This window comes from Rattus norvegicus, chromosome 1, assembly GCF_021556685.1.
Source record: "Rattus norvegicus strain SHRSP/BbbUtx chromosome 1, alternate assembly SHRSP_T2T, whole genome shotgun sequence".
Classification (NCBI taxonomy): Eukaryota; Metazoa; Chordata; class Mammalia; order Rodentia; family Muridae; genus Rattus; species Rattus norvegicus.
Window position 1 is genome coordinate 15690361 of NC_141534.1, and position 16991 is coordinate 15707351.

The following is a 16991-nucleotide window of genomic DNA, read 5'->3' on the forward strand; positions in this document are numbered from 1 at the left end:
GTGCCCTGTAGAATGGACAAGTCAGAGAAACTGAGGCACACACAAATAAAACAGAGAAGACTCAGAGGAACGACAGCAGGAATGGCTAGAAGAAAATCAAGTTCAAAGGAACTGATATCAACAGGAAAACATGCAGTAATGTAATGTGTCAATTTCTTCCCGGGGTAAGCATTGAGCCATAAAGTTGGGACTTAGTCTTCATGGATACTTAGTATGCAATTAGAAGGGAGAAGAAGAGAAAGCTGTTAACATATTTCAAGGTAAATGGTTTACAATTTGTAACAGAAACCCTCCTTGTTTCCAGCACCCTGAAATCACACCAGTGTTTCAGATAACTCACTCGAAAGCAGGTCAGACATGTTTTGTTTCTTTGGAGATTAAGATGGGGTTATTATGTCTTTTACTTCCTGAAATGGGCAAATCACCCTCTGGTGCTTTTTGTACTCAGTGCCTTTAACTTTGTTTCCTACCGAGAAGCAAACTGGCTCAGGGCTGAGAGGTGAGTTTCATGTTGTGCTGTGTTTACCCTTACAAGCCTATTAAGGTGTTTCCCCATTGAGAAATGAGTTTGTAGTTTGTACCAGTCACTTACCATGGGCCGTTCTTCCTTCATTAAAAACGATAATAATCAAACAGCTGCCGAGCATCTGCAGGTCATGCTCCTCCCGTGTGCCACGGAAGCACACCCAGGCGATTTCAAGCTATAGATCCAAGTACAAAGATTTGGTGGCCCAAGCTGTTTCACCATTATTGAGATGTTCAAGTGAGTATGGGGTCTGCACCAACGCCATGATTCTGTCAGCATGATAGGCCCCTGCGTAGGTTGGCTCCCAACAAGGCATGCATTTGTCCTATGGTGACTCAAAGACTTTAAGATCTGATGTCCCACTCTGTTAAATAACTCAGAGCCCTTTGATTCTTTATGGTACCAGTTTAGAGGAACAAAGTGGGCTTGGGCATCTAGGAACATTTTTTTTCCCTTGGCAGGCAGGGCAGGATGTCCTCCATGTTGAGATTTTTCTAGTTAGTCATAGGCATAAGCAGCTTGGTCTCACACAGTCCCCAGAAGTGGCTGCATTTGGCCCCTCAGCCTGTTTCCTACTGCTTGTTGAACATGATATCCTTAATAGGAACGGAAGAATGCTGCAACTTCAAAGGAGAGAAGTATGAGGGATCGCAGAATCTCCTCACCCCGGCTCTTTGTGCACTCTTCTCGTGAGAGTGCAGCAGGCATGAATCTATACTATTTTACTTTCTACAGCATAGCAAAATGAAAATACCATTTATTCTCAGGTATAAAATTAAAACTGCAATATTTAAAAATATTTATTATGTATTTACTACACACACATGCACACACACACACACACACACACACACACACATGCACGCACGCACACACATATGCACTGCTGCAGGTTGCACCCAGATAAGGACATCAGATCTCCTAGACCTGGAATTGCATGCAGTTCTGAGCTGCCCTGGTATAGGTGATAGAAACTGAACTCTGGTCCTCTGTAAGAGCCCCAAATGCTCCTATCTGCTGAGCCATCTCTCCAGCCCCTAAACTGAAACATAAGTAATGTTTTTGGTATTAGCTTTGAGACCATGAGGGAAATACCACATAGTCTGCCATACCTAGAAAACCCCATCCCAGACACCTCTTAGAAATAATGTAACAGCTGCATTTTATAAAAACCCACCTGACAAACCCAGGCACAGCTGTGGATGACTGTAGCCTCGCCTACCCCAATTACCACAGTACCAGTCTGTCAGTCAACTAGTAAGATTGTCTTAGGGTCACAAGTCTCCGTTTTACGTTCTTTTCTGGAAGGACCCAAGTGCAGCCAGGACTCTTTTCAGAGCTGTTTTGTGGGTTAAGCTGAGCTCCTTGTCTCCTTCAAAGGACAAGTATTTTCATCTCTCTGTTCAGGGTGCTATAAAAGACGCCACAGACAGGAGACTTTTAAACAGCAGAAGTTAACTTCTCATAGCCCTTGAGACTGGGGCTAGAAATTCCAAGATTAAGATACCAGCGGATCTGGTGACCGCTCAGTTCCTAATGCAGAGTCCCCCATTTTCTTAGCATCTTCCCACGGTGAGAGGTAAAAGGGATGTCTCTGGGGTCTTTACAAAGAAGGGACACCAACAGAATCCATGCAGCTTAGCCTGTATAACCTAACCACTTCCCCAAAGCCCCACTTTCAAGTATAACATTGAGCGTTCAAGTTTAGCATGTGAATGGGAGCACATTTGGCACCAAAGTATAAGAGAAGGAAAATAGGCACCGGGAGGTCCATAAATACAAATGACCTAACTCACCAGTATAGGCAAACAGTTTTTAATTTTCAAGTCCATTAAGTTGACAAACACTTCCCTGCCAATCCCTTACAGCTTTTTTGAGATGGAGATCTTTTTAATGCTTTCTAAAACCCAAAAGCATCTAGCCCCTACAACAGTCACAAAAACCAGAAGGGAGCTCATCATTCCAGCATGTTCCATGGGTCTGAAGAGTTCCTTATTCCTTCTAGAGACCAATTTCCACTCAGATGCATGTCTGCTGTCACGAACGTTCAGTAGCATGGAGACCACAGTGAGGTATAGAACCCCATACCATAAGAATATTGCTAAAAAATACAACACAAGCTGATACTCAGTAAATGATGCACCAGAACGGTAATGGTAGTGCTTTCATTCCAAAAGACATAGCAGACAGAAAGCAGTAACATCGAAGGGCATAAAAGACCAGACTAATTTCTGCCATGTAAGATGATTAGGTGTGGCCAGTGAACTTGGTGCATTTGGGAAAACAGCAACGAAAAGGGACCAGGACTGGCCACAAAGGATCTATGTACCCTCCAGATCTGTAACCCTGCATTCTGATTCAGCAAGTTTAGAATTAAGGGTGTGGCATCTGTGGATCAGAGACTCAGAATTGTGCTTTCAGGCCAGACTCTATGGAAACAGTGCTGTTTTTTCCTAATAGCACTGTTTGAATTGGCGAGTGGCTCCCGTTAACGATGTAGATGTGACTTATTTTTACTTTTACTTTGATTAGATTATCTTAGCAGTATGCGGTTGCAAAAATAACTCATTACAATTGGAGCATTTATTCAGGGGGAGCTTTCAAGTTTCCAGACTTGAAATTTTCCCTAAAATTTTGTTGTTGTTTTTAATCACAAGAGAATTATTAATTATCAAAAAGCTTTTCTTTTGCAAAGATTATGTAGGTGTGTGTGTGTGTTCTGTGTGTGTGTGTGTGTGTGTGTGTGTGTGTGTGTGTGTGTACAAATGTGTATACATACACATGGAGACCAAGTGTTATTCCTTGTTTATGAAGCTGTCTACCTTGTTTATGGAGATAGGATTTCTTCCTGAGACTTGGGCTCACTGGTCAAGTCAGGCTGCCTAGCCACAAGCCCAGATATAAAGAACCCAACACTTGGATTTGACATGCCTTCTGGGGATTGAACCCGGATCCTTGTGCTTGCATGGTGAGCACCTTACTGAGTGAGCTATCTCCCTTTTTCCTGTTTTCCTTTTTCAAGTGTTTTTCTTATCTTTTTAAAAGCGTGTTACTCCTGTTTTTAATTATTTTTGAATCATTGAACCAAGCAAAGGGACAGCGGTCCCTTGATATGTCTTTACCTGTTCATCCCGCAGTGCTCTCTGGTCCAGCTCCTCTTGATGTGTCTGTCCATTGCCACCCTCAAGCCTGCATCACAGTGGAAACCCTGCCTGCTCCCTGGGCTGACGCTGGGATAATCTCACTGGCCTCACTTCTATTCTATCCAGCCCCTTCAAACCTGTATTCAAACCTCACTCCAGAGTCAGGTCACCCTCTTGGACATAAATAGACTTATAAATATCTCTTGCTGAAGATTGGACCACTTTCTCATTGGGCTTCAAGTGCCATCCAGATGCCTTCCCAGGGTTTCAGAGATTAGAAGGATTGAACATCTTCCAATATAGTCTTGGACAGGCCCCTTTCGTCATATTTCCAACAACATCTATCTTTTGACCCTTCCTTTTTGATGGCTTTTCCCACCCCAGAGACTCTGCACAGAATGCTGCTCTTTTAAGCCCAGCTTTCTTCTTAAATCTCTTTCCAAGCATGTTCTGTGACTCACAGTTACAACACATACCTTGTTTTAGTCTGATTGTTATTGTATAAGAATGTACCAGTTTGTTTAACTAACTAACTAACTAACTAACTAACTAACTAACTAACTAACTAACTAACTTTTTAATGCTATCCTTATCTACCCTTATTCCCACTGGCCAGAGGCTGTATGAGAGCAGACACCCATCTGATAAGCCACCATTAGATAGCCACAGAGTAAGGCCCTGGCATTAGCTCCTGGTTTGAAACGAGAGATTTTATTCCTTGGTGGTTTAGAAGCCAGAAGTTAAAATGTTGTTGTCCGGCCTGAACTCCTGCTGGAAGCCTCCAGAATAATTTGTGTCCACCTCCCCTTAACTTCTGGATGTCCGGGGGAATTTTGGACTTGAATGCAGACGCATCATCCTAGCCTTGGTCACCAGGTCACACGGTTCCCTCTCTGTGTTGCCCTCTCTTCACATGTCAGTCTTTTATACCGACATCCGGTATGTTGAAGTCCATGATCTCATCTTAATGGAGTTGCTGCAATACACCTATGTCCAAATGGGATCACACCCAGAGATATTGAGTGTTAGGGTGTTAATGTATCTAGGGAGGGGAGGGACACAATTCAAGCTATAGTGCCCAAAATAAGTCAAAGGAATAAATAAAATGCAAGGAGACAGTATCCTTTTGTTCATGCAGACGGTAGTGATTATACTGCGTTCTGTATGAAAGACAATGAAAGTGGAATTTATAGAAGTACATAGATTTACCATGGTCTCAAATGAATAGGTCATTGATTTAAAAGAGATTTAGAATAACCTCAAGCGTGATATTCTAGGAGTCCTTACCTTTGCCGTTGCCTCACTGGGGAGTGTGTTTCTCGAGTCCAGCTCCTATGTGCATTCTTCAGGGTCAGATGTGGAAGGAAATTGAAAGAGCTGAAGGGGACTTGCAACCCCATTCGAACAACAGTGCCAACCAACCAGAGCTTCCAGGGACTAAACCACTACCTAAAGACTATACATGGACTGACCCAGGGCTCCAACTGTGTATGTAGCAGAGAATAGCCTTGTTGGGCACCAGTGGAAGGGGAAGCCCTTGGTCCTGCCAATGTTGGACCCCCAGTGCAGGGGAATGTCGGGGGGGTGGTAAGGGGGATGGATAGGGGAAACACCCATATGGGGGGAGGGAGAGGGGATTGGGGGCTTATGGACAGGAAACTGGGAAAGGGAATAACATTTGAAATGTAAGTAAAGAAATATATCTAATTAAAAAAAGAAAGTCAGTATTATGACGAGATAATGAAGAGCCTCCTACTACATAAATAGTGCGGTTGGATTTTTTTATTAATGTGTGACCCAGTCAGTATCAAATCATTGTAACACTAAAATTATTTTATACAGCAATTCCATAGACTATTCATGCTTTCCCATAAGCTCTGACTTCTTTTTGCATAACTGCTTTGCAAGGCTGGTAGCTGAGTGAGTCCATAAATGTAACACGTATTTTCAAGTGTGTTTCTCTTCACATTGGCTGCATGAACTTGTGCAATTAACTTCTCTATGTGCCTTATCTGTATAATTATGGTGATAATGGTATCTACCATAAGGCTTCTGTGGAAACCGAGTTGGTTGTGTAAAACACATAGAATAATGCAGGCACAGTAAGGATTCTAAATCTTAGTAACTATTTCTAATGCACACTTGCTTGCCATCAACTAGATACCATAAGGTACGAAGGTCTTTACAATTTGCATGTTTTGTACAGTTTGGTGCAAGATGAGTTTTGTGTTCGTACAATATCTGCTATTAAAGCAGAGTCTCGTAACATCATTCTCAGTTGTCTGTAAGGAACCCTTATCTACTGAAATGAGACCCGGAGCAAGAGAGCCACCAGCTGTGAGGATACTCATAACCCTTTGCAGCAGGCTCAAACGTCACTGTAGTTAGAGCCATCTGTTGTCACTGACCAAAGACAAATCATTAAAATTCCATAATTAACAAAAGGTGTGACAGTTACAGACGGCCAAATTACTACCCAATCTGCAACCGCTGGTCAGCGTCCACCTCTAGAAATAAACAGCCTGTGAGCAGAGAAACAAAATGTTCTGTGCTTGAGAGAAGATGATTAGCATGGCTTAATGCGCTCTGATCAAAACGGTTTGGAAACCAGCAGGCCGTGTCACAGCAAGGAATAGATTCAGTTTCCTGGAGAGATGGAGAGACAAGATGTGGCCTACTTAGCTCATAATGGGGCCACCCCTGGATAATACTTTGATTCATTGACAAGGAGATGATCCAACACTGATATATTTTCTGCCTAAGCAGAGGATAAATAAGTAAATAAAGCCAATAATATCAGTCCCAGTGACAACCCTGCAGGACTGGAGAGTGCAGTGTTCCTTTGAAAAATAGTGAGCTAGACAGTTATGTCTACTTTAAAATGTGTTTCTACTAAAGAGAAACTCTGAAACCTCATCAGAGTATTTACAGTCTTAACCAACTGACTATCTTATTTTTTAAAAAGAACCTTTCTATGACTCCTATTATTAAAATAATGAGAAGTTTCTGGTCTCTCCGTGTGTGTGTGTGTGTGTGTGTGTGTGTGTGTGTGTGTGTGTGTGTTTGGTTTTTCAAGATTTCTCTTTGTAATCCTGACTATTCTAGAACTCATCTGTAGAACAGGTTGACCTTGAACTCAGAGCCCTGTTTGCCTCTCCCTCCAGAGGGCTGGGATTAAAGGCCTGCACCATCTAGTTTCATTTGGTACTTAAGTTTCTTCATGAAGATAAGTAGAAGTAATAATAAAAACCTTTCAAGGTTAGCAAAGCTTCACACATATACTCACTTATAACTGAATGTGCTGTTTGCTTTCCTTCTTTTAGCGATTAGTATCCTATATTCTTTCAGTTTTATATTATTTTGTTAAGTTTGTTCTCTATTGCTATGTAAAGATTACATCAAATTGAGAATCTAAAAGAACTGCCCATTATCTTACAGAGTGACTGAGGACCAGGAGGTCATAGAAGCTTCTCACAGTAGTTGTAGCTAAAAGTGTCTTATAAGTATCTCCTCAAGAAACCCGCATGGCTGTCCTCATCAGAAAACTAGCCCTGGGCCAGAGGATCTGTTTCAGTGTTCTGGGCAGGGGATATCATTCAGGTCTTCATCAATGGTTAGCTGGCCAAGTTACTGCATTGACCTTGGGTCTGCTAGGAATTTGCCCAGTTTGTCCAAAAGAGATGATCCAAGAAAGGAAAGAAGGAAGGAAGGAAGGAAGGAAGGAAGGAAGGGAGGGAGGGAGGGAGGGAGGGAGGGAGGGAGGAAGGAAGGAAGGAAGGAAGGAAGGAAAAAGCAGAGTATCTTATAACCTGATCCTGGAGTTTTAGTTTCTGTCATGTGTGTTGGTTACACAGACCATCCCAGGTATGCTGTGAGTGGTAGCTTCTGAGTGAGGAGGAAGTCGATGTGTGAGCATGCCTCAGGGGCTGGCTACCATAATCATGGAGATGCATATGATTTGCTGAAATTTATATGTGCAGGGCAGGCATATGCAAGATGCACAGTATATACAATGTACGTTTTCTTTTCAAACAGTGGAATGCCATGGTAAGGATATTTAGAAACAATGAGGAGGCTTAGTGGGTGAAGCATTGGCCACACAACCTGACAGTTTGAACCCTGACACCTACACAGTGAAAGGAAACCAATTCCTGCAATGATCCTCTGACCTCCACACATAAACCAAGGTACATGCATGTCCATAGTCACATGCACACATGACACACACACTATAATGATGATGATGATGATGATGGTGATGATGATATAATAATAGTGTATGCTATGAATTACATTGTGTGAATTTCATACATATATACAATGTATTTTAAACTTATGTACTACCCACCCCTCCAACTCTTCCCAGACCCTTTCCTTACTCTTTTTTTTAAAGATTTATTTATTTATTATATATGAGTACACTGTAGCTGTCTTCAGACACACCAGAAGAGGGCATCAGATCTCATTACAGATGGTTGTGAGCCACCATGTGGTTGCTGGGATTTGAACTCAGAACCTCTACTCAGAACTCAGAACTCAGTCAGTGCTTTTAACAGCTGAGCCATCTCTCCAGCCCCCTTTCCTTACTCTTAATGTCTTCTTTTTCCTTGTATAACATATTCAGTTCAATTAGTGATGCCCAGATGCACATGGTTGTGGCTATCCACTGGAGCAACATGGCGATGGGCCACACTCCCAAAGAAAATCCACTGTCCCTCCCTCAGCAGCCATCAGCTGTCAAAAACTCCTCCTTGGCAAGGGATGGGACCTGATGAGCCCTTCATCCACGCTGGCCTTTGGACTGATGGATCTTGGGCTGTCCTGTGCAGGTTGCCAGGGCTGCTATGAGTTCAGGAGTACAGACGTTACATTGTATCTGGACGATCACGTGTTTCAGTCATCCTTCTAGCTCTAGTTCTTGTATTCTTTCCACTTCCTCTTCTGCAAAGTTCCCTGAGCTTTGGGGTGGTGCTGGGGTTCAAACTGATATCCTACTTAGGACAGAGTACTCATAGCCACGTAATTCTAGCTCTTGGGCCAGGGATGAGTCTCCCTACACTAACCACTGCCAGAGCAAAAAAAAAAAGAAGTTTCTCTGACCAGGTTGAAGTCAGCATTGATCTAAAGATATAAGTATTCAGAAGGTGGTTTGACAACATGACCGGTTAGTAAAATAGCAAAAGTGGGTCCCTGTCCTACGGTCTTAGCCATGTGCTTCTCATAGGCTTGCAGTACAGGGCTTAAATTCCATCCCATGGAACAGACCTTAAATTCAACCAGCAAGAGGGGTTGTTGTTTTAACCCCCTTAACAGTCATGCCACCAGCACCCTGTGAACACATCTGATCTGTCAGGCTGGTATTGTAGCGTGCCAGGTCCAGCAATGGGTAAGACCATTGGTGTCTTTTTGTGCACCCCCTACCCATAGCCTATTGGCAACTCCTGATACTGTAAATGCTAGCCAGCAGAGAGGACATTACCCAGTTAGTTCCAGATTTATTTCTTCATGTTGTACAACCAAAGCATGTACTGTCTTCAAAGAACTCTGGAAAAGTTGTCCACTGACCTCTACACACATGCCATGGCACAAGGGAATCGTTTGTTTTAATGTAATTTACCATATTATTCATTCTCTTTGTTTAACCCATCATCACCAACATTTGATAACCTTTCTATAATTAGCCCAGCATTTGTGAAAGTCCACCTAAATAATGACAAAAGATTAATCTATTAAGAGGCTATTAAGAGGCTGCAGAGATGGATCAGTAGATAAAGTGCTTGCTGCAAAACAGGAATGCTTGCTAGATGTGGTGGCGCACACCTTTAATCCCAGCACTCGGGGAGCAGAGGCAGGTGGATCTCTGGAAGTCTGAGCCATCCTGGTCTACAAAGAGAGTCCAGGACAGCCAGGGCTACACAGAGAATCTCTGTCTTGGAAAAAAAATAAATAAGAAAATAAATCACCACCGCCCATGTAAAAATCCAAGCATGGCATCACACAGCTATAACGGCAAGCATTAAGAAGGCACAGGCAGGGGTTGGGGATTTAGCTCAGTGGTAGAGTGCAAGGCCCTGGGTTCTGTCCCCAGCTCCGAAAAAAAAGAATAGAAAAAAAAAAAAAAAAAAAAAAAGAAGGCACAGGCAGAGACAAGTGGAGCTGAGGGGCTCACTGGCCACAGTCTAGCCCAAACAATGAGATCCAGTTCAGAGTAGGGTTTTTTTCCTCAATTAGTGATGATGATGATGATGATGATGATGATGATGATGATGGTGGTGGTGGTGGTGGTGATGGTGATGCTGGTGATGCTGGTGATGATGATGACGACGACGATGATGATGATGAGAGCAGCAAAGAAAACACCCATGTGAATTTCTGACTGCCATATATTCACACAGGATCAAGTGTACCTGTGGACACACACAGCCTATACCACATGCACATAGGAGCACACACACATTCAGGGGGAGGGGGTCTGTTGATTAGCGAACATAATGATTGATCGTGTATTCCAGAGTATAGTTCATTTCAGAAGAGTAAAACGCTTTGCTTCCTTGTAGCAACCACCAGGTTTACTTTCAATGACTAAGCCAATCTTTCTAGTGCAAAAAGTTTCTTACAAAAGACAAGTAGAGACAAGTTGTTACAGAAGACAACACTCATGTATGTACACGATGAGCTAAAATCTAAGGTGACTTGAGATCTGCATCTCCAAATCACGTTGCTACCCATCAGAATCTCCCCTTATCAGTTACATCTAGAAGCCATGTTTAGTCGATCTCTTTCATCCTTGATATCACAGCATACAGGGCATTTTGGTTTTATTTCTCATGAGATACCTCCCACTCTGCGCATGCTCGGGTGATTGGAAAGCGTGGGACAGCAGCGGCTTAGACCTAAGAGGATCCTACAGGTTTCCTTTTATGAAAACAGTCCCTCTTTCTTGAAGCAGTGGGACGTATTTCCATCAACGCTATTGCCTCTCCACATTCCGTGTCCCCTCTTCAAAGATCAGACTCAATTTTAGAACTTCCTAGTCCACGGGATGATGTTAAACCCCCCACTAACTGCTCGGTGTACCTTATCTATGTTGTGAGGGCAAGCCGGTCCTCCTGAGACGCTCCCACTACAGACATCACCACACTAGGCTGTGCACAGAGATCGGTTAGCTCCCACCACAGACATCATCACCACACTAGGCTGTGCACACAGATCAGTTAAGCTGACAGTGCTTCTCTGTGGGTGTTTAGCTTTCTCCTTAAAACTAACACCGAGGTATTTAACAAGAGCGATCGAGGTGCAAAACAGGAGGCGTGACAGACACTGCGCATGCGCACACACAAATACCCGCACTCAGCCACCCAGCTGTTAAAGAGCTTATTTTGCCTTGAGTCAGCGTTGTATTGCACAGTTTAATTCTAGAACAAATAACTTTTTCTCCTTTTCTTATTTGCCTTGTGCTAGTGTAATTCATCACATGACACTAATCTGAGCCCGGGATTACCCCAAGCATTAAACTAATCCCTTTTCTTGACGTTCGTCCCAGCGAGTTCCCACAGGTATCACGGGACTTTGCTGAGAGTCGACCCCACGTCAGGGACTGAGCTAAACTTTATTTCCTAACCTTCATTTGCAAACAATCCAAATCTCACGTTTCCCAGGTTCCCAGACGAGAATGTGTATACTTACGAAAAGATAAGTTCACAAAACATGGCGGAGTGCAGACAGTATGTTGTGATCTCCCCGGTTTTAAGTTAATGCTTTGACTCCTACATGCAAACACTAACCTTTCTCGCTTATTTTAATTCATGGATCGCCCTCTCAATGATATGGGACACGCATAGCATAGTTAAAGCTCAGGACTCCTTCCCCTACCCTACCATGCACTCAAAAAAAGTATCAGCCTATTTCATACATATTACATTTTATTCATTTTAAGGGGTAAGTGTACATACAGGGCACACAAGCCCAGAGGACAAGCTCCAGCAGTTGGGTCTCTCCCTCCACCTTATGTGTCCCAGGAATTGATCTCAGGCTTGGCAGTAAGAGCCTCTAACTCAGTAAAGGCCATCATATTCCAGGAAAATGTACCCTTCCGATTTTTTTGGGTAGCATCTCGACTTTTGATTAGTTCTTTCAGAGGATTTGTACCTATAGATTCTCTAAGAGAGTTTTGCTTAGAGAACAATTGTGTGAACATTCTAGTGTTTAAAAATAAAATCTTGGGGCTGGGAAGATGGCCAGGTGGTTAAGGGCGCTTGCTGCTCTTGCAAATGACCAGTTTTGGTTCCCGGCACCCACAGGGCATGGTTCATATTAGAGGTGCAACCCCAAGGAATTCAGTGCTTTTTCTGACCTCCTTGGTTCTGGGCACTTGCATCCATGTATACACACAACAACAACAAAAATAACAACAGCAATAATAATAATAATAATAATAATAATAATAATAATAATAATAATTACCTTGCACCAGCTGGTTTTTTGTCTGTAGCTTTATTATATATTTTAGTGACTCTAATCTAAAGATCCAACCTCCGAAACTCCAGCCTTTCAATAATATCTCTCAGAAATTTTATTTCTCATCTTTAACACCACAGTTGTGTATTTTTTTTTAAACAATTCGTGCTTAAATAATACTTCAGGTGTACCACCATAAGGAAGACTTTTCCAGGCTTCTCCCTTAACTTTAAAATCTGGATAGTGCGAGCAGGAGACTCACAGAATTTTCGTACCTGCTTCGGTTTGATCTTACAAAGACGCCCGCAGTCTCTACACTGGGGTTATCATCCCACTTCAGAGAAGGCCTGCGGACTGGCAGCAGGGGTAGGACCACACATTGTGCTTTCGCACCCACAAGGGCTTCAGTGCACAGAGCACAAACTGAGGCATTGTGGGAAGTGGAGACTGGCTGTGTAAAGAGCCTCCCCTGTCCGCTGTCCACTCATGGGTTCATATCTAACTCTAGAACACGGGTTGTTTGGATTTTTGCTGGTGCGTAACAAACTGCCCCCAACCCAAACGCTCATGATGTTAATCTCGGCTCCCGGGGTGGCCTAAGACACAGCTGCCTGGTCTGGCTGGTTTCATTTGAGGTGGTTCATGCAGCTTCAGTCTAGAGTGGGCGATGCTGCCCTGCTCGCGATTATTTCCTTTGGAAGCCTAGACTCAGTTGGGACCTTGAAACAATAGAGCCTTTCCAGATGACATCTCAGTGCAGTCCCTCCCTCAGTCAGGCTGCAGTTTTACATGATACTCTTGAGCTTAAAGGCACAAAACTGGAAACTTCAAGGTCACCTATGCCTTAATTCCAGAGTCGCGTTTGCTACAAGCTACACTCAGGTTCCGTCTGAGAAGAAATACGCAGTCTGAGGCGTTAGGGCCATCTTTAGAGATCAGCCAACTTACTTTAAGAATTAAGTTCTTCCTTCCATTAAAACAGCAAATCCTCTCCACTCTTTTTCTAGTTCCTTACGCCTTCTGTGGTCTGCCTAAGCCTACAAATATCACCTTCTTGTCTATCAACATGAAGAACGTCCTGCACTGGAGCCGTCCAGAGGGTCTACACGGAGTCGAAGTCACATACACTGTACAATATTTCATGTAAGTTGCTTCGCTTTTTTTTTTTTTTTTTTTGCAGCTAGTTTATAAACACAGATTCAGACGCCTGTCAATTGTGCAGAGATAAACTTTCTAAGACGCTAAATACCCTTTGAAAAAGAGGTCAGACATTTCCTGTCTCCTTGATAGGATGGTAAATCGCGAAGTGTTTGTTTCGTGGAAGCTAGAGCATTGAGCGTTAGGGCAAACCTGCAAAAGCTGAGAAAATGGGACAGCAATGGAGTTCAGCAGGTTTCCGCACTCGTCAACCAAGCCTAAAGACCCGAGTTCCTTTCCCGGGACCCGCGTGTTGGAAGGAAAGGATCGACTCCAGTAAGCTGTGTTCTTACATCCACGTGTGCACTGTAGTTTGTGCGTGTGTGCAAACACAAGCGCACAAGCACCAATACGAGCGAGTCACTAATGAGACGAATGGAGAGAAGAAGCTGGTTAAAGCAGCAGCCTCCGGGTACACAGCCAAGGCAGTCCATCCGCTGACTGGGAGATCTCTAAGCTTACAGGAAGCGTCGCTCTCTGCTGAAACTGCAGAATTCTGTACAGTGGTCTGCTCCCACAAAACATGGCAGCAAATAGACTCTTTTCACGACCTTCATGACCCTTGACAGGCGAGAAAGAATGCAAAACAGATAGTGCCCATCTCCAGAGACCGAAAGAAAAGGACTCGACCCAGGCCACCAACTGCGAAGCTTGCAATTCCACAGATCCAGAAGTGAAACCATCGCAGACGTCTAATCAAACCAGTAGCTCTTTCCTTTAAGAACTGCCTTGTATTTAAGATTTCTTTTTTCTCTGTGTGTGTGTTTTTGTATGTGCGAGTGTATGCCACATGTGTGCCGGTGTCCTGCAAGGCCAGAAAGGGTGTTAGGTCCTCTGGTGCTGGCATTATAGGCAATTGTATGCCACCTGGTGTGGGAGGTGGCAGAAAAGCAAGAGTGCCTAACCACTGAGCCATCTCATTAGCCCCACATCTGTACTGCCTGAGCTCTGGGTGAAAATAACCCCACTCTAACAAGTGTTAAAGTGTTCAAAGTACTAGTCTAACACTCTGAGGAGGGCTAGTGAGTGTCTCCACCAGCAGAAACTGATGAAACTGCCCCAAGGCGCTGCAGTTTGGTCACAGGAAGGGAGCTGAAGTGGGTGACATTCATTATGGAGGCCCGGACACAGTGCAGGGAGAGATCTAGCCCGAGAGAAATTCAGGAAGCATGAAGTGTCAGAGGCTAGGTCCAGGAATGACAGGAACCACATCAGCCCCCAGGAGCCTACAAGCCAACGGCAGGGAAGCGCTCCAGCAGAAAGAATACTAGACGTGGATCAAGGACCTCCACATCAAACCAGACACACTCAAACTAATAGAAGAAAAACTAGGGAAGCATCTGAACACATGGGCACTGGAAAAAATTTCCTAAACAAAACACCAATGGCTTACGCTCTAAGATCAAGAATCGACAAATGGGATCTCATAAAACTGCAAAGCTTCTGTAAGGCAAAGGACACTGTGGTTAGGACAAAACGGCAACCAACAGATTGGGAAAAGATCTTTACCAATCCTACAACAGATAGAGGCCTTATATCCAAAATATACAAAGAACTCAAGAAGTTAGACCGCAGGGAAACAAATAACCCTATTAAAAAATGGGGTTCAGAGCTAAACAAAGAATTCACAGCTGAGGAATGCCAAATGGCTGAGAAACACCTAAAGAAATGTTCAACATCTTTAGTCATAAGGGAAATGCAAATCAAAACAACCCTGAGATTTCACCTCACACCAGTGAGAATGGCTAAGATCAAAAACTCAGGGGACAACAGATGCTGGCGAGGATGTGGAGAAAGAGGAACACTCCTCCATTGTTGGTGGGATTGCAAACTGGTACAACCATTCTGGAAATCAGTCTGGAGGATCCTCAGAAAATTGGACATTGAACTGCCTGAGGATCCAGCTATACCTCTCTTGGGCATATACCCAAAAGATGCCCCAACATATAAAAAAGACACGTGCTCCACTATGTTCATTGCAGCCTTATTTATAATAGCCAGAAGCTGGAAAGAACCCAGATGCCCTTCAACAGAGGAATGGATACAGAAAATGTGGTACATCTACACAATGGAATATTACTCAGCTATCAAAAACAACGACTTTATGAAATTTGTAGGCAAATGGTTGGAACTGGAAAACATCATCCTGAGTGAGCTAACCCAATCACAGAAAGACATACATGGTATGCACTCATTGATAAGTGGCTATTAGCCCAAATGCTTGAATTACCCTAGATGCCTAGAACAAATGAAACTCAAGACGGATGATCAAAATGTGAATGCTTCACTCCTTCTTTAAAAGGGGAACAAGAATACCCTTGGCAGGGAAGAGAGAGGCAAAGATTAAAACAGAGACTGAAGGAACACCCATTCAGAGCCTGCCCCACATGTGGCCCATACATATACAGCCACCCAATTAGACAAGATGGATGAAGCAAAGAAGTGCAGACCGACAGGAGCCGGATGTAGATCGCTCCTGAGAGACACAGCCAGAATACAGCAAATACAGAGGCGAATGCCAGCAGCAAACCACTGAACTGAGAATAGGACCCCCGTTGAAGGAATCAGAGAAAGAACTGGAAGATCTTGAAGGGGCTCGAGACCCCATATGTACAACAATGCTAAGCAACCAGAGCTTCCAGGGACTAAGCCACTACCTAAAGACTATACATGGACTGACCCTGGACTCTGACCTCATAGGTAGCAATGAATATCCTAGTAAGAGCACCAGTGGAAGGGGAAGCCCTGGGTCCTGCTAAGACTGAACCCCCAGTGAACTAGACTGGTGGGGGGAGGGCGGCAATGGGGGGAGGGTCGGGAGGGGAACACCCATAAGGAAGGGGAGGGGGGAGGGGGATGTTTGCCCGGATACCGGGAAAGGGAATAACACTCGAAATGTATATAAGAAATACTCAAGTTAATAAAAAAAAAAAAAGAATACTAGACGTTATTTTAAAAAGCTATTTGACAGAGCAGAGGTTCAAAATTCCACACAGAAAAGCCTCGTTAGACTCCCAGGCCTATACCTTAGGCTTTTAAAATATTATTTTATTCCTTTTCACAGTTCTCGGGGTTTTTTGGGCTCAGGTGGGTGCTCCTCCTGTTGGTTTTACTCGGGAGCTCTCCTGCAGATCTTAGTCGATGGCAGATGAGGTTTGCCTAATATTCAGCCAACAGGCAATTCAAAGCACTGGTGAGAAATTAGGATAGCACCTCCCCATCATTACTGACAGTGATAGGGAAGGCGGCTTTCCCATGGAAAGAAGAGAAGACTTCCTAGAGTATGGTGTGCACAGTTGTCATGTAAGTGGATAAACAACCATCTTTTCTGTTTGCTTGCTTGCTCTTGTTTTCCAGCGATAGCCCAGGCTAGCCTCTTGACTTTCAGTATAGCTGAGGGTGGCTTTGAACTCTTCATTCTCTTATCTACTACCCAAGAGATCAGATTATAGGCATGAACTGAAAGACAGGGTTCTATGTAGAATTTCTGTAGCTTGAATAGCGACTGGAAAGCTTCCTTGTTTTCCTGGCAGCCATGAGGAATAGATTCTAGACCCTCCACAGATGCCTGAGACCTTTCTGTAGGATGGCATGGCCTTTGCCTATACTCTGCATATCCCCTCCTATAATGCTTAACGCATCCCTGGGTTATTATAATACATGCTACC

At 43.7% G+C, this 16991-nt stretch overlaps 2 protein-coding genes across 2 annotated transcripts in view; one reads left to right on the plus strand and one right to left on the minus strand.

Annotated features, from left to right (window-relative positions):
* Positions 1 to 16991, minus strand: part of LOC134482580 (uncharacterized) — a 215692-nt gene that overhangs the window by 115075 nt on the left and 83626 nt on the right. The window lies entirely within an intron of this gene.
* Positions 1 to 16991, plus strand: part of Il20ra (interleukin 20 receptor subunit alpha) — a 42060-nt gene that overhangs the window by 10229 nt on the left and 14840 nt on the right. Inside the window, 1 exon segment of the mRNA NM_001107521.1 lies at positions 13134 to 13269. Within this exon segment, the coding sequence (NP_001100991.1) occupies positions 13134 to 13269 (136 nt within the window).